We start from the raw sequence: 18,240 nt of genomic DNA on the forward strand, positions 1-18,240 counted from the left end.
TTATTTAATTCTAAATCACGTCTATAGTGAGGCTACATATCCTTCCTTAAATCTAATACAAACGGAAAATAGTATTATATGGGATACATTATTTTTTGCCAATAAATCAAAGATAGCAACAAGCACCAAAATCTGCAGTGCCTTTTTTGGTTAAACGCCACTTAACGAATCGGGTAATTCTCCTCGACTAAAAATATCCTGGAAATTAAAAATAAAATAGGGACAAAATAATATTTTTAAATTGCACTAAATCCGCGAAACAAAATATTTTTTAACGATTATGGGGAAAAAAAATGCGCAAATGCTACTATATAAAAATGATAACGATCAAAACATTCATGCATTTGTTTTTCATGACGAAATATTGTGATCTGTATCGTTTCTTTATTCGTTTTCCTCCGCATTTCCCCCAGCTCTTGTAAAACCTTTTTGTCCTTTTCTTATGTCTTTTCTTCTTTCTTATTCTTTCTTTTTTTCTCGTTCTGCTGCTGGCTGGCGATAATAAAGCATTTTCTCGGCGGGCTTTTATTGATCACTCACTCTGAGCTAATGTAATTATCCTCATCAATAGGGTGACTGCGGGGAGAATCATTATGTGGCTGACATTGATAAATGATCGGGCCAAATGCGGACCTTTTTTTTCTCCTCCTCCTCCTCCCAGGACCTCCACGGCCCCACCACCACCCCATTTACACCCCACCCTTGACCCGCATAACGTCGTCATAGAAACACCTTATGGTGCGAAAATGTGGAAATAATATCACGAAATAAAAGGATAATATGTGCGTTAAAACACTCGACCAAGGTGGACTTTTTTTATGCCATTTTCGTTGCATTGTGGAGTGCGCAAAGGGGGGGGGGGGGTCGCGCTGGCTTGGTGTGACAGGGAGGAGATGAAGGGGCGGAGTTGTTTGGTTCAGCCCTGGATCATCCATCATCCGCTGTCAAGACACACGGACGCAAGGAAAACAGCACACAGGCAATCTACCTTCTGTCTCGTCCAGAGGGGGGGGGGGGGGGGCATGCAGGGGAGGGGAGGGGGGAGGTTCGCATTGAGAGGAGACCAGACAGCGGGGGAAAAAACAAAAACTATTAATATGAAAATCTTGGCTTTTTTTGTCTGATCTTTTCTTTTTCCTTGGAAAAAAGAGGCAACGTCGTACACGGCAAAGAAAGAGGGGAAAAAGAAGAAGAAAGGACAAAATGCAATAATAGGACGAGTGGGGGGAATTAAGGACAAAAAGACACTTTTAGACTGTAACGCAGTAAAAAAAAATTGTGCAACAAATAGAAAAATTGCAATTGAAAAAATCCTTACAATAAATGTTTTTTTTAAAGCCTGACTATACATGGTTGTTTTAAAAAAAACTAAATACATGATAGGTTAAAAAAAAAGCCTTACTATATATGGTCGTATTTTTAAGCCTTACTATACATTGTCATTTTTATTTAGGAATCAAGGGGCAGGGGATCAAGGTTCAGGACACACAAGGTCAGAGGTCAGGGGTCAAGAGTCTAGGGTCATTTAAGAAAAAGTCATACCATAGATGGTCATCTCTTACATTTATCTAAATTAATAAAATCAACAATTCTTTGAGTTATAAATGGAAAGTCAGTGGTTTTACAGTGTGGCTGCAGTGGTTGTGGAATGGTTTGGGGAGCTGCTTGATCGTGACCAGCACGGACGGGCCGCTTGCTTCAAGCGCATGAGCGACAAACAAAACAGCAAACAGAGCAAGAAAGAGAAAGAGAGAGAGAGAGAGAAGAGAATGAGAAGAGAGAGAGGGACAGCGAGAAAGACAAAGAAAAAGAGAGAGAATGCAAGAGAAAGAGCGATGGAGAGAGAGAGAGAGAGAGAGAGAGAGAGAGAGAGAGAGAGAGAGAGAGAGAGAGAGACACGGCCTCCTCGAGGCTGCAGATGCTGTGCTGCAGTAACCATAGTGGCCGACAGGCGTCGCTGTTAAACGCTTGAACAATAGCAGCGTTCCACATTCTTCACTGCTCCATTTCTCTGCAACACTTTACAAATATTACATTGGTTTTGTTTGACTGCATACTTTTAAAATATATAAAAAAATGAATTCACCATTTTAGAAAATGTATTTAGCTTTTCAAATACGAGAATACTATCCTTTTTAACTGCAATCACAGTATTTCCATGTACATTGGTACATTTAGAAATGGCTAAAGACTGGAAACTTTCATCCTCTTTTTGTCCACATATCTATTCATATTCACGTATATGAACATATATATTTACAGTGTAATTGAAAAAATTAAATCAAGGAATAAACTTATAGTACAGTACACGCAAGCGCCACACCCCAAAGCTATATTTAGACAGCCAAGATATCTAAGTTTGTTTCCAATTTTTTTTCTCAACTGCAGATGATATATTGTCATACATCAGTTGAATTTGTTAAAAATATGACAGGTATTTTAACTTACAGATAATCCTTTTATGTTTATTTTTTTTGGAGAGAACTGTGTGTGTGTGTGTGTGTGTGTTACTCATAGATTTACTTCATTATGTAAGAACCAAGTGTTTGCTTCGTCAGAACATAAATTACTTGACTTGTCCTTAATTATATAAATGAAAACATACAAGAAGATGCAATGGGATGGATAACACACGTTAATCAGGCAAAAATCTACCAAAAATCAAAAATGAAATATTTATTACAGCATTTTGTGACTGAACACCTTTTAAAACAATACGTCACAGTCCTCATACAAGTTTTTTTTTGTATTTTTTTTTTGTTACCTTTTGTTTTGTAATTTTTTTTTATTATTATTTTTGACAAAAGCTTTTAAGGGAGACGGCATCTTATCTTCTAGTGAGGAACACGTGCTGAGAAAACAAACAAAACAAAAACAAACAAAATAAACAAAAAAGAGGAAGGAATTCATGGACATTTACAATATCAATGCCACAGCAGATCTGAAACTAGCAAAAAACATTCGTTTTCAATTGAGGTAAACACATAGAATATCTAACAAGAAACAATTAATAGACTTGGACTCTGTACGAAGTTTGTTACAATAGTCTCTCAGCTTTTTTTTTTTTTTTAATGTGTGTGTGTGTTTGTTTTTTCAACCCCCCCAAAAAAACATTGAGTTCATAATTTAAGTGTTTGCTTCTTTTTTTTTTTTTGGTGCATCCATAGCTTGTCTCCAGTGCTGCACAATCAACATGTGTGTCCATGTGTGTGTTTTTGCCCCCCCCCTCCCTCCCAACACACACACACACACGCTGTGGAGCTTCTTCCTTCACTTGGCTCTTTAAGGATGAGAGTCCCGAAGTAGAAAAAAAAAAAAAGTATAAAAACCAACACAATCCAGTGCTTGGGCAATTTTAAACAATGTTTTTTTTCATTTAAAAACATTCATTCAAGAGCCTTTAGAGTTTTTCTTTTTTTAAAAAAAAAAAAAAAGGCATGACAAATCTTCAAGGGTGTCCTCTAGCAGCCTTTTCCTATTATGCCTTGAGGGGGGGGGGGGGGGATTTAGGACCCGGTGGCCCCTGTTGAAGCCTTTTGAGATGTTCCATCTTCTTCTTTGTCATAGTGCTGTGCTGCAAGTCCTCCAAAAAGGGTTAAATCCTAAAAAAAAAGAAAAAAAAACTAAAAAAAAAAAAATAATAATAATAAAAACGTGATCCAAAAGAAGTTTTAACTTATTTAACTATATATTTTTCAATTATACTACAGTAGTTATAACTCTTGGAGTTGTTTCCTTTTTTAAAGTTTTCCAGAGTGAGGGATCTTACTTTTTTTTTTTTTTTAAGAAGCGCCACATGAAAAGAGTGTTTTGAGTTGGTTTTTGTTTTTTTTAAAGCCCAAGACTTTACAAAGTCAGCTTGGTCCTCCGCTTGGGTGAAAATGTAACAAACGTTAGAAAAAAAAGAGTCATGGTTGTCACAGTCTGGAATTCTTCAGTTCTGCTCCGAAGGCTTTTTCGATTGTTACTCTTGAAAAATAAGTCTAAAAAAAACGGTGCCGCTGCTTGTTTTTTTCTCTTTCTTGAATTCAAAAGTGGCCTCGGCAGTCACCCCCCCCCCAAAAAAAAGTTTCCCTTCCGGCGACTGTCAGGCGTGGATGTCCAGGCCCGCTCCTGCAGTGGCGGGGTCCATGGGCGTGAGCAAAGGGGGTCTCTGGGCGGACATCCCCGGGTGGGACGAGGGCGAGGAGGCTCCGTGCATCAGCATGGCGGCATGGTGGTGGTGGTGGGGGTACGAGTGAAGAGGAGGGGGCACATGACGCAGCTGGCCGGGATAGGAGGTCATCTGATGGGGGTTGCTGTAAGGGGCCGGGGCCATGCTCACGCCCATAGGACCGCTCTGAGGTACGTAGTCGGCCGGCACGCCTGGCAGACCTGGCGAGGAGACCACAACACGTCAGCATTCGTTTGGATCTTGTTTTTATTTTTTTACCACATCATCACTTTTAAAACCTCGGGTCTTGGTCCATTTTATAATACGATGGAAGGTCCCAGGTTCAATTCATTTTTCACACTCTTGTATGTTGTAAACAGAGCAACACGAATTCCGTGTACATGGGGGTGGAGGTGGGGCGGGGGGATCGGCAGCTCCTGCTGGAGCCAGGGGGCCTGGTTCTGGGTCCGGGTCTGGGTTTTCTGGGCCGGCCCGCTTTGTAATGTGAACCCCTGGGGGATTAGAAGCTGTAATAGGAGGGGAGAGGTCGGCGCAAGGTCACTAAGCATGCTCGCTCGCTGCATTCCTGCACCTTAGTACACTGCAATTAAAAAATGACACTGGAGGGCCCTTGTGAGGGGAAGAGGAGGACACAGCGCCCAGGAAAGGTGGGCCGGTAGCGGGTGGGATGGGGGGGGGAGAGAATTAATGACCGGTCTCATTGGCTGAGAGCTTGGCCCATTTTCCAATACCCTGCCGCTGCATGTCACATCATTGCAAATGCACATATTTGTGAGCACAGCTCTCTTAAAACCTCACTACCGGGGTCATAAAATATATAAATCATTCAAGGCGAGGGGATGGGGGGGGGGGGGATTGGGAGAGACTATACATGGGCACGAGGTGCCCCCTATGGCCCCCATATAACCTGGAGCGGCTTCTGTTAAAAGGCCCAGCAGATGTTTTTTGACACTGTAAACTGCAAGAAGCTGCAGTCATCGTGTTAAGTAGAACCCGCCCCCCTCACACACACACACACACACGGCCCACTTCGTTATTAGCAAGAGTGTTACGCGCGGACGATACCGGAAGCACGGGCCTCTTCGTTCCGGCACAGCGCTCGCGGTCGCGCTCAACAACCGGCCATAATTAAGTAGCTGGCCGTAGCATATTGTGCGGCGGCGTAATCAAATCAAGACAGAATAATATTCCTCTGCATTAAGCTATTAATGTAATTGGTCATGAAGCGTATAAAAGTGCCCCGGCGTAATTAAATAGTCTCAAAATTATACGGCCCCGTATTAAGAATTAGCCAACCTGAGCAAATGTTGTCGCTGTGCGGCTGTTTTAGGGAACATTGCTTACGGATCTCCCCCCCCCACCACGTTCATCGCCGCCTCGAGCAGATGAGTGAGACAAAACAGAAGAGAGAAAGAGACGAGGTAAAAGACCGGAGGGGTGAAATGATCTCTGTCGGCGGAATGGCGTCTTTGACCCGTCGCAAAAAACCCAGTCGGGCCATTTGCATATAAAGGCTTCTTTTAATCAAGCTAAGTGCTATTATATGGTGGCTCATTGGACAGCGCACAGCTTAGGTGTTAAGATAAAACATCCTCGGAAGACCCCCCCCCACCTCCTCCCCGGACACTCTTTGGGGTGTGATATGTCTCGATTTTTCAAATGTCAGCACAGCAGCGGTTCCGTGTGGCGGTGGTGAGCCAGGACCCGGATGGCCACCTTAATCAACTGACCCCATTTAGATGCATTAGTCTATGCGTGTGTGTGTGTGTGTGTGTGTGTGTGTCTACACACTCATGAATCCATCAGAAAAGCACTGGTTATGGAAGAAAAAAAACTTCTGCTTGTGCGGTACCGATTAAACGATTCCATATCGATTGTTTTTAAGTGAAACAAATTCTATGAATGATTACTAAATAATTTTCGATTAATTTAATCGATTATTCAGTCAATTTTGATACCTCTAGAAAGCTCAGTCTAATTGAAAACAGCAACTATCTTGTTGCAAACCTTTTTTGGGTGGGTGCCCTTTACGTTGGGATTTTAGCTAATCACGGCAGGGGTGGGTCCCGATCCGCTAGCGGGGGGTTTGGCTATAAATACAATTTGTGACATTAATGATACGTCACAAGAGTTTTCAAATGTAAACTATGTGCCGTGTCTCCATAAAGGTTGTGTGTGCGTCTTTTAGCCACTATGCCAACAGCTATATACGTAGGCTCATAAATTTATCTCAATGTCTCAATGGTGGCCCGGCCCAAACCAGACCACCCCCTTCCTGATCCTTAAGTTGTCACCATCCAGTGAAGAATAATCAAAACACATCTCGGCTCAAAACAATCCCCCGTGAAGGATGGGCCCCTGCCACCCCCCGTCCGGGCCCGTATTTCTCATCCCGGGTGGGGGGGCGTAATGTACTGCGACGTTCCCATCTTTGCATATAAGATAATTTGGACATCAATCCTTCCCTGGACAGATTTATGTCACTCAGAGGACAGTTTCACTTCTCTTCTTTATCGCTTCACTGGAGCCTGCTTAATTCCCCCCACACACACACACAACCCCTTGTCAGCCCATTCCCCAGGAGATGTTATTTTTTCCCTAAATGTCCGACATTTGCATCCTCATCCATTTAGGGGGGGTAGGGAAGAGATAAATAAATGCTGGGTTCCTTCCACTGTCCTCTCTTCTCGTCGTCTGGCGCCACAAGTCCCGTCGCTCTCTGTCCCGGGACGGCCCGAGCCTCCTTTTTCCCAAGTTAATTCATCTTTAACTACTCCCTTTGCCTGCCTCCCATCGCGCTAAAAGCATCCTTTAAAAAGCCCCCGGGAGGTCCGACGGAGAAACGGGCCCCAAGCTGGGAAAGAAAATGAACGATAAAAAAGAGAAAGGGCCCAGTACTTACTTCCCCCTTTTTCTTTGCGTTTTTGCTTTACAAGATGGAGGTTACATGTAGTGCCATTGCCCATCCATGCCCATATTCATCCCCATTCCACTCATAGGCCCTGGAAAGAGGAGAGAAAACGCCAGGGGAGAGTCAGCCGGAGTCCGAGGCACGACACGTTAGCACCAGATGAAAGCATGAAGGAAGACGAGAGAAGATCGCCGACTTTGCATGCCAACTTTACTACCTAACCTAGTGCTAACTTGAATAAACTTATGTTAACTTTGCAAGCCTGCGTAAACTTTGCCTACTTATGACTTTATAAGCCTCTGTAAACTTTAACCTAGGTAATAAATTCTAGAATATTATTTGACAGGAGGAAAAAGAAGCAAAACTAGACGTTCTGAAAAAAGTGTTAACATAGTGCGAGCGCAGCTTGTGTTAGAAGTTAGCCAAGCTGGATTACGGCATGGGCAGAGGTGACCACGAAGATGTCGTTGGGGGCGGAGTTAAGAGAAGACTCACCGCCCGGCCGGATCCCCATGTGCTGCTGCCCGTCCAGCACGAAGCTGCCCATGGGCTGGCCCTCGGGACTGTACGCTGCTCCTTGGCTCACTGAAGGATCAAGAAGAAAACCTGATTGTAGTCAACACGCGGGCATGAGAAAAAACAGGGAGGAGGTGGATCGGGGGAAGAGGAGGAGGAGGAAGAAGAAGAGAAAAGACACCAGACAATCAGCAATTGTCTCAGCTTCCAGCCCAAACATACTGTAAGACATTGTGCTTATGTTTGTGCACTGCGGTGAGTGACGCGTGGCGCACACACACACTTACACACACACATGCACCGCTATGGTGCTACGTTATGACATGCTCATACATTGTTCTTGGAGGGCAACGAAAGCATACAATGAGACCTTACTTCCCTCCCAACATGACTCAGATCCTGCATTGCTCTCGTCTTTTATTAGCCCAAGTGCACCTAAGTGAATTATCTCGGATCATCTGCAACCGGCAGGGATTAGCGGCGGAGTCGTTAGTCATGCTAATTCATTAAAGAGATCTTTAATTGGGGTAGACTGGATGTAGGCGAAGAAATATTCCATACGGGAATTAAAGGGAGCGTGACAAATAACACAAAGGGCTATTTATGTTATTTATGTCGCTAATCGTCCAATGAAAAGGTGTTTATTATCATATTTAAGCAATTATTCAATTTGCGAAATAGTCACTATTTGCGATTGAGAATCAATTGTTTCTGATTCATCGACGAAATAAATCGTTGGTTGCATTCCTACCAAATTTTTACCGGATAATTTTCTCCTTATTCTATTTCTAATGTGGTGATAAAAAAAAAAAAAAAAAAGGTTCCCCTGTTGAACTTGTTTCTCATTCTTCAGAATAAAAACATTGATCACTCGTGCCAATTTGGGCTTAGACACAAATGTAGCACAAAAGCAAGATTAAAAAAAAATCGGCAATCAACTGAGGGACAATTGAGAGTTCTTTGGGCACTTCCAATAGGAAATCTCCAATTAAACTGTGCACATTGAGAAGATGGTCGGCGGGGGTAACTTGAGGTAAGCCCCCCTCCCTCTGAAGAGAAACTGGGCAACAGTGTGCATGCGAGTGGGATTTTTGGAAAGGACATCTTCACACCAGGGGGGGCTTTGGGGAGGGGGCAGAAGGGGGAGGGAGGGGGAGAGGAGGTGGAGAAGAAGAAGAAGAGCGCTACTGTATCCATTCTTTTTTGTTTTCTTTTTTTTTACCTGCTCGATTCGACTGGTCAATCATGGGCTGTACTATTCTTCTCCTGGCATTAATGAACCTGGCAGAGACAGAAGAAGAAGAAGAAACAGACGTTAAATCAGGCCGACATTCACGCCGGCCACACACACACACACAAATACAACAACAAACAAAAGGCCGATTGTGTGGCGACTTGGGAACCAAGCGAGGGACACGTTTAATGTTCCTTATGATCTATTCCCCCCTCGTTTAATAAAGCTTTTGATTACGTCGGGTTGCCACGGGCGCCGGGGAGACATTCCTCAAGTATTAGCTGCTGCTCGGGTGCAGGCCGGGAGGGGGTTAGGGGTGGAGGGGGGGTTTGGCGGTGGCACATCCCTTTCTCCTTTTTTTATTTCCCCTCACAGACACTTTGGCCCCCGCACACGCCAACTTCACTGTGGCTCGTCTTCCCCCGTGTGGGGATGCCCCTCATTGGAATGGGAAAGGAAGCTTTAATGAAGAAACACTGAGGATACACATGCTTCCTTTCAGGCCTTCCTTCCCCCTTTTCAGGGACCCCCAACTCGGGCAGCTCCAGCTGTCCAGAAATGAGAAACACTTAGAGTTTTTGGATGGCAACAAGTATATTATTTTGAGTGATTTTTTTTTTTTTTAAGTCAAGCTTTTTATCAGGGGCGTAGCTAGAATGTTTTTAATGGGGTGGCCGGGGTGTCACAAAAAGGCACCTGTAACCTCATAGCTGGGAAACTGAGGTCTGCCTTGGCTGAGAATTGTATTTTTTTTTTTAATCATACCATCCACACCTGCCCTTCACCATCCAGGTAGAGGTGGCGCCCCCTATCTTCCTCACACACCCTATTTCCATACACCTGTACAATATCAATATCCCATATTTTTCTCGTAAGGAGTTTTTGAGGTGGTACGTGGTGGAAAAAGTTTAACAACGCGGTCTTTCGCAAAACATTAACACACGATCCACCCCCACCCCCCCACCCCATTTCCAGCTGTCCAGAAATGAGGACCAGGCATGGACCACTCACACGTGGTATAGTGATGTCAGCGAGCCCATCAATTAGGCTGTCTGAAGTTTTATCACCGGCCTTAGTAGCAAATAATCGCAGTGCCACTAAAAAAAAAAAAAAAAAATTCGGTTCACAGAGAGGTGACTGCCAGCCGGAGGTGACCTTTTAACTCTTCTGGGGGCCGCGAGCTGACCACTGGAGCTCAGATTTTTTTTTTGGGTTTGCATCCTCTCATCCACATCCATAAAAAAAAATGTGCTGCAGGTATACGACCATGTGGTTAATATTAAAGCGAAAAGGTGGTTTCAAATCACGAGTGTAACGTACGGAACGGCTCAAGAGGTGGTCATTAGCGGCAAAAGCAGAGCTGGAACCAATTTGGACTCCTAATCCCCCGTGAAGTCCTGATACCTGCCCTCACCTTACCCGATGAACTTTAAACGCTTCTAATCTGCCCGGCTACAAGCTCACATGGACAGCGAGGAGAAGAAAAGGTACACAATGATGGAAAAACACGGCACAGTAAAAAAAAAAAAAAAATAGAGAATAGAAAAACAAACTTTAAAGTAAACAAAATAAAAATAAATAGAAAAAATATAAAATTTATAGAAATTTATTGTAGAAAATTATATAAAAATTCTAAAAGAAAAACAAACCTTCACCCTAAAAAACTTTCCTTTTGACAAAATGGATTTGCATGTTATACAAGTAACTGCCAAGAACTTGACTTGGCATTGTGTCTCTTGTTGGAGAGCTGTCAAAACATTTGTATGCAACCAATAATAAGTCTTAGGAAGAAAAAAAAAATGTGCCTGCACTCGAATGCTACTCTTGCAGCAGCTTTTGTTTGTCATGTCGAGCATTTCTCTCATTTCTGGCTCGCTCCGCCACTCTCTCTCTTTTCTTCCTCGACAAAGTCGTCAAACTAGTGACCTCACTCCTGATTGGCCGGCTTCCCCGCGAGCCGTCTCTTTCTCGCTCTGGCTCCCTCCCTCTCACGTTTCTCCGGCTGGGCCGGGCTCCAGGGAGAGGGCCGCTTTGGCATGATGATTTCTCAGCGAAGGAATGCTGACAACAGGAGCCAGTTAGCAGGTGTGGCTTGGAGTCACTTAACCAGAAACGAGAGCATTGTGACCCGCTGAGATGTGGAGATACGTGAAACAATGTCTTCTCCGCACATTTGTGTTGCGTCACACCACAAAAAGGGGCCGGCTGCTCAACACACAAGTATTATTTCTTCTGGCACACACGCAGTGTAAGACAACATTGTGTGTCGGGCTGGCTACTTAACAGGCCGCCCCCCCCCCGTCGAGCGTGAGCCGATATTAGCAGCCGAGGGACGCCGTGTTGATCCAGCCTGGCCGAGACCTCGTGTCAAGTGGACTCCCGCTGTCCTGGCTCCATCATTCATAGCCTGACTGTTATTTCCCCCGCGCAGCTCCCGAGCGCTCGTAAACCACCGATTGTTGTCCGTCTCGGCACGTGGACGCACGAACGTGTACAGTATGTCCTCGCGTCGTGCCTTTTAAGGATACGTCGCTACTGTAAGCCCAAACGGCGGCGGCGTGGACCGTAAAGAATGCGCTGACACGTGCGTACACATTTGCACGGAAGTGTGAAAGGAGAGTTAGCGCTCGGAGGCCACTTTTGTATATGTGTTCTGAAAATGTGCATGGATTTAATGCTGGGGGCGACAAAAATTTAAATAAATATTTGGTTTGAATCGGAAAACAAACGATAAATGCGCCAAACGATGGGGCATGAGTTTCAAGTTCCAATTTTGCATCCTACATGCTAATGAAAAATTAGCATAGCATTCCGACAAATATTCAAACACTGGCTACCAAAGAAGAAGTCCACATTGAAAAACAGCGGACCTGCTAAAGCCACTAACCCCCCCCCCAGTTTGCACACACTAGTTGGCTCTCTCCCGGGGAGAATGTACACATTCTGCTGCGTATCCCGAGGAATGACCTCCACGTGACCCCCTAACCTTGCCTTTAATTATTTGTTTGAAGACAGCATGGAGTTCCCATGCTGTGTGTGTGCGTGTGCTCTAACACTGAGCAGAGGCAGGCAATAATAAGCTCCACCGCCAGATGTAGATAATAAAAGGCGGACTTTTGGTTCTGGCTGAGCTGAGGACACACTGCTGTGGTCCACAATGTACGGCACAGGACAGCCCTAAAGAGGGAATTGACGGTCCCCGCGGTCCGAGCCACGGGTCAAACCCGGAGTCGCAGGTCCCCCCCCGGAGGATTGAGGAGCAGCGTCCATCTAAGCACACACCATTAACAGCGTTATCAGCGCCGACCTCGATAAGCTCAATTGGCTCGACTGGCGATTGATAAAAGATGGAGGGAGGTCCTCGGGTTGCCCCTCCGACTTAGACCGCCGCCTCCTGGTTGCCATGGCGACAATGAAGCCCACAAAAACAAAAGGTTTGCGTGGGAAGATATAATGGAGGTTTCTGATTGGATACAATTGAGGACTTGCGATTGGCTGGGATTTTTAAACCTCAGTAGAAAAATAATGTAGGATTTTTTTGTGTAAGCAAACAGTCATTACAGAGCGGGCCTGCAGCGGGGCGGTCTCGGCCTTCTGAGCATCCACCGCCGATCTGCTGTAATGACAACAACGCTGATTGAATCAGCGCCGTCAGGCCCGACTTAACGCTATCAGCTGATTCATCAAACGGTATCGCCGCAAATGTGACAAATGGCCGCGGGGGGAATTGAGATGGGGATGTTTTTGCGCTCCCACCTTTTGTCGGGCTGGAAGGCAGGCTGAACATGACCTCACCGCCGCCGTGTTTGATTTGCGACAGATGTGGAGCAGAGCGAGAAGGCTGCTGCATTTTTTTTTTTTTTTCTTCATCTAGAGGGAGGTTGAGGGTGAGGGCCCGCTTTTGGGGCAACTGCTGTGTTTACATACCTCTCCTCACTCTTTCTCTCCCTCCTTCCATACTCTTTTGTGCGCCTCTCAAAAGAGGGACTGTTTCACCTCTCCTCCATGGACTTTCACTGACCTGTTTTCCCCCCCCCCCTTTTTATTACTGCGCTTATTGGCCTTTTGTGGAACCCCCGCAGCACCGCTTTGCAACTCGCATCCCTTCGGCCGTGCATTACCCCCCCGCCCCAAAATAAAACTGGGGAGTTGTGAAATTGGGGTGGAAGGGGCGGGGATCAGACAAAGAATTAAACGTATTTGCGGTGCAAACTGGCAGGATTTAACGAGTAGCTAATTAAAATAAATCAATAGCACTGCGGCACGCTTTGCTCTCTCGCCGTGCACTTTTCTGACAGCCGCAAAGCTTTTCTGCTGACGGCTTCAATGTAAAAGTCAAGGTCCGCTTCACATTGTAATGATCTGACGGAAATCTGTATTCACTATGTTTGACAAATTATCAGAACGTGATGCTCAAAAAGTAGATGAGCATCCACAGCTAAGGCACAAAAACAGGCTAAGATAAGGTTAGCATGTGATTTTAATCCGTCATGGCTAACTGTGTATCTTCAAGAAATTAGTAACCTATAGAAATAATGTAGAGAGATCTCCTAAAGTTCTAAAAGGAAAAAAATTATAGGAAACTGTGGGCAGCAAGAGAGTATATACTGTGGCTAAAGGGGGAAGCTAATGTTTATTATTGTAATTTCTGGCTACATATCTTCAAATGTCACATGAATCCGGGGGAGAAGGACTTTCCTTATTCACTTCTCAGAAGAAGACATTTTATTTAAGAAGAGGGCAATCAAGTAGACACTCTAAGAGTGGAGCAACACCGTAAGCTAACATTAGCATGTGCGTTTACGTTTGTCATTTCTGGCCACAGTGACAAATGCGGCACTTGTCATTTGACATGCCCCTCCTTGTTGCTCTTTAGCAGATGTCTTCTTTACAGACAAGGTGAAAAGAAAAGGAAGGAGCGCCACATCTAAGCCTCCCTGAGGCATCAACACACCTGTATGAAAGGCGGCCTATAGGAGCCAACATGGCCGACCTGACACCTTTCAACAAGGAGGAGGAGCTACATCTCAAAACCAGCTCTTCCCCAAATATATTCCCATTATTGTTCTTCGCTGTAATTTCCTATTTAAAAAAAAATATGAAGCTTGCCAGGAACCCCAAATCAGTCTGACCCACTGAGGGACATCATTAGCTAACCACTTCAACCCCCCGATTGGTGCTTGTAGCGCTCCTTAAGGAGGCTTCACTACTGTAGCCTCCTTTCACCTCTCAGTGCTATCAAACAACTTTGATTTCTCAGTCTGCATCTTCAATTTCCTCCTCCTCCTCGTCTTTGTCTGATTCTGCTGCCGCTGCCTTTCATTCTTCTCTCCCTGCGTCGAGTGTCTGGTAATCGAGTGCGAGATTGTGCGACTCTGTGACCCGACACCCCTCCTCCTCCCGTTTTTTTTTTTTTCTTATATATCAAACAGGGCGGCTTTGTGGATTAGCAGAGGGAGCCGATAATGACATGATAGAGGCGTGATATTTCCACCCAAATTGAGTGCCGTGCAGACTCGGGGGGGAAATAAGGACGATCGACTTGCTTTTTGCTCGGGATCAGACGCCGCTCTTCTTCTATTTTACAGGCCTGGAATTTAATGTCATGTAATGGAGGAAAAGAACGTTTTTAAATACCTCAATACCGATACTGAAACGGTAATACGGCAAAAACTTGAAACGTCTTCAATAGCTGCTTCAGATTTGTGGTTATGAGGTATGGCGGTACTTTATGTTGTAAAGTTATAATTTTTTTTTTTCATTTTTTTTAGATATTTTATACTTCTACATAAAATCATCTTTTGATTTTTGTAAAATCGCAATTTTTTTGCATAATATTAGAATCGTATTCTCTATACCTATATATTTTTCAAAAATTATTTAAATTATTTTTGCAAATACAAATTCTTATACTAGTCAGTAACTAGTATGTAGAGTGAAATTAATATTTTATTTTAAAATGTTACTTTGTCTCATCGGCCGAATATTTGGATATTTTTCTGATAAAGTTAAATTTTTTGAAGTATGTGCAGTAATTTTACATTTCATTAAATTAAATACCTATATCATGTATTCAGACTTTTTATTTTGACCCTTTTTGAATTTTTACAAATTTTTAACTGTGAGAATGCCAAATTTTTAAGCGACACATTCACTGCGGGATGTAACACATAACACAAGGGAGTACAGTATGCTTCCCCCTCCCCCCTGCTCCTCCCCCCTCACCTATTTCTTCATAATTGTGTCAGTGGCGTGTGAACGGGTTTTTCCACCCTGGAAGTTTCCATGATGCCGCATAGTAGTTGCGACCGTCCGGCCCCCGCTGTGTTCCCCCGCTTTTGCAAAATTAATAAGAGCTTCAATTGCACATAATTGCTTTGACATATATTCAGAAGCACACACACACATACACACACACACATAAGCAGGGCTGTGAAGGCAGGCAGTGGGGAGTTATAAATAGCGGCTGTTTGTGGTGCTGGAACTGGCCACAGGGACACTGACGTGAATGGCGGACCCCCAGAGCTGCAGATCACCCCCCCCCCCCCAACCACCTCTTTTCCATCCCCTGTGGTCCTCTTTTCTGATGTGACACTGGCAATAATAAAAGCCAAATAAATATCTGCGTCACAAGCCAAAAAAAAAACAACACAACCTACGCTCAAGTGTCACTACACAAAAGGCAAGTGAAGTGGGATGAAACCCCAGAACACCAATGACCTCATTTGTGGAGCAGTGTATAGAGTTTACATTTTGACAAAAGTATTGGGACAGGTAGCCATTGCACCTACAGTCTTTTTTTTTCTTTTTGCCAAAATTATTTTCATGTAAATGATAATTTTGCACTTATCTCTTATATTATGGCATTTGACACCAATTTCCCCCAACTATTGGGACTCTCCGCCGACGAGAGGGGAATCAACATCAAGGTGGAGAGTTGTTTTTATTTGTTTTTATAGCGGTTAGCTTCTTTTCACACCTTAACAGCAACAACATGTTTACAAACACGCACACAGATCACCATCACATTGACTTATCTCGAAAGAAAAATTTGACTGTTGTTTTGACGCTTTAAATCTTTTTTTTCACGGTATATACACAGAAAAAAAAGAGGGGGCTTTAGGATGGAATGCAAAATGTGAAGCAGCAGCGAGGTGAAGGCAAAAACAAGGAGCATGCCTCAACAAAGAGAACATACCTGCTTGAGGTTCACAGAGTTTAAAGAGCTCAGCCTGAGCGGCAAGATCCTGTCCACATGCGCACACACATGCACACACACACACACACACACACCCTCAAGGCCATTCTGTTACACCTGGTCACCTTTATCCCTTTCAGTCCCCCACACCCTCAACCTTCCACACACACGTATGCATTTACCAGTATGCAATTCCCATGGCTATCTCGTTCAACAGATAAAACTAATTGTTACAAATCTACTCCATCAGAATATCTACAGTCAGTCGTAAACTGCACATATAAAAGTCACGCTGTAATTTGCATGCCAGGCCACTAGTTGGCGATGCAACTTAGTAAGGAAACATTCCATTCGTGGACTTTTGAAAACGCTATTTGTAAATGCCACTCTCAACCACTGGCAAAGCTAGAAGGGGGGCTGCAGGGGCATTGCCCCTCCCCAACAAAATGGGGATCAGATAATTGACTTTGGGGTATTTTATTCCTGGATTTTGTTTTTCAACATTTCCACACGGAAACATATACTGAATCTTTATCAGCATTTTCAGACATTTTTTTGTTATTTTGTGGACCCCCTGAAATATCCTTAACCCTCCCCAGGGAGATAAATCCGAGCTCCACCAGTGCCCTCAAGCTTGCTTGAAGAAAACCTCTCCTGATTGTCCCAACGAGAGCCAAAGGCAAACGGAAGCTCCTGAACACGAGACTCAACTGGAAAGACTTTGAATTTGATCTTTTAGCAGTTTGCCCTTTTATGAGGTGGGCCTGCAGGAGGTGGATGGGGGAGGGGCCGAGGTGGACTCTAAGCAACAAAAGAAGATGACGAAGGTTGAAGCAGCCATTGAGTGACATCTCGCCTCGTTTGCGGCGGCCTCATTAACAAACAATACGGCTGTGAAATTGCTTTAATGACAAAGTCATAAAATTGCTATTCTGCTCACAGATGGCCTCGGGGCACGGGGAGGATTGGGGAAGGATTACGATGCCTGCCCGCGTGTTCATAAAGGGGGGAAAAACATCATCGTACACTTTCACTTCCTCACGATTAAGGGCTGTTGAAGAATAACGTCACTGTGTACGTTCACAAAATTCCAGAGTGGCGTAAACGGTGGTCAGCCCCACCCACTGTGACTTTTCCTCGCCTCCACCTTTTAACACCTCTCTTTCTGCAAATGAAAGAAATTAACCTACTTTTCCCTCTCCCACACTTGTCGACCTCACTGCAACAGAAATTATCCGTCTAAGAATTAAAAAACAAAAAGGGAGTCTCGCCCACGCGCAAAACGCGGCTCGACTTTATTTCAAACGCGCCAGCTCTTGTTATTAATCGACCCCGCCGATAAAACCAAGCTGGTGAGGTATAAAGGAGTCAAAAGGTGCTGGGAAGTACAAAGAAAGCTCGCTTCCCTCGCCCCCACCCGTTGCTCCCCTTCCCCTTCTAATGCTTTGCCTTCTTTCAGTTGCAGCTACTCTACAGACTAACGCATCCATCCATCCATCCATCCATCCATCCATCCATCCATCCATCCATCCATCCATCCATCCATCCATCCATCCATCCATCCATCCATCCATCCATCCATCCATCCATCCATCCATCCATCCATCCATCCATCCATCCATCCATCCATCCATCCACCCATCCATCCATCCATCCATCCATCCATCCATCCATCCATCCATCCAGCCATCCATCAGTGGGAGTGGCGACAATTAAACACTGAAATCAATACCGCACTTTAGCATGTTAGCATGAGCTAATTAAGAGCCACCAATGAACTGCTCAACTCAATCCCCAAAAAAACGTTCGCTCACATCGCAATCCGCCAATAGCGGAAATGAACGTTTTGCCGCCCTATTCCAGATGCGATTATTATTTGCGCATGGAGGGAAACAGCCGGATCAAATGAATTTAGCGGGTAGGTGGTTGGGTTGGGGGAGGGACGGGGGTGGTTGACACTTGGGATCTGACTACAGAGTCAATTCGGCTAATTAACTGCCAATTAGCGCTCCCTAAATGAGAGGAATCGCGATGCCTGTGTTGGCATCGCCGCAGACTCCAGCCCCCCCCACAGCCTTCTCGCTCGCTCTACGCCAATCGCACACACTCCGACGTTATATTTAGAAAGCCAGGGGTACAACATGGCCACCAACTCAAGTCCCAGGTTGCAGCCAAGAAAAGTCGCCGACATTTCCATCTGGGTCAAA

General features: G+C 44.6%; 1 protein-coding gene across 8 annotated transcripts in view; it reads right to left on the minus strand.

Annotated features, from left to right (window-relative positions):
* Positions 1 to 2,652: 2,652 nt before the first annotated feature.
* meis2a (Meis homeobox 2a) overlaps positions 2,653 to 18,240 on the minus strand; it is a 132,167-nt gene continuing 116,579 nt past the window's right edge. For 5 of the 8 annotated variants that reach the window (XM_088401038.1, XM_088401036.1, XM_088401041.1 and 2 more), the window contains 4 exons: positions 8,824 to 8,882; positions 7,581 to 7,691; positions 7,077 to 7,176; positions 4,225 to 4,374 (listed from right to left, as the gene is read on the minus strand). In XM_088401038.1, the coding sequence (XP_088257164.1) occupies positions 7,118 to 7,176; positions 7,581 to 7,691; positions 8,824 to 8,882 (229 nt within the window). In that variant the 3' untranslated portion in view covers positions 4,225 to 4,374; positions 7,077 to 7,117. Of the gene's footprint in view, positions 4,375 to 7,076; positions 7,177 to 7,580; positions 7,692 to 8,823; positions 8,883 to 18,240 lie in introns of all 8 variants that reach the window. The other 3 variants (XM_088401040.1, XM_088401043.1, XM_088401044.1) reach the window with 2 other exon arrangements.

The sequence above is a fragment of the Syngnathus floridae genome, chromosome 16, assembly GCF_059516105.1.
Source record: "Syngnathus floridae isolate MCC-2025c chromosome 16, RoL_Sflo_1.0, whole genome shotgun sequence".
NCBI lineage: Eukaryota > Metazoa > Chordata > Actinopteri > Syngnathiformes > Syngnathidae > Syngnathus > Syngnathus floridae.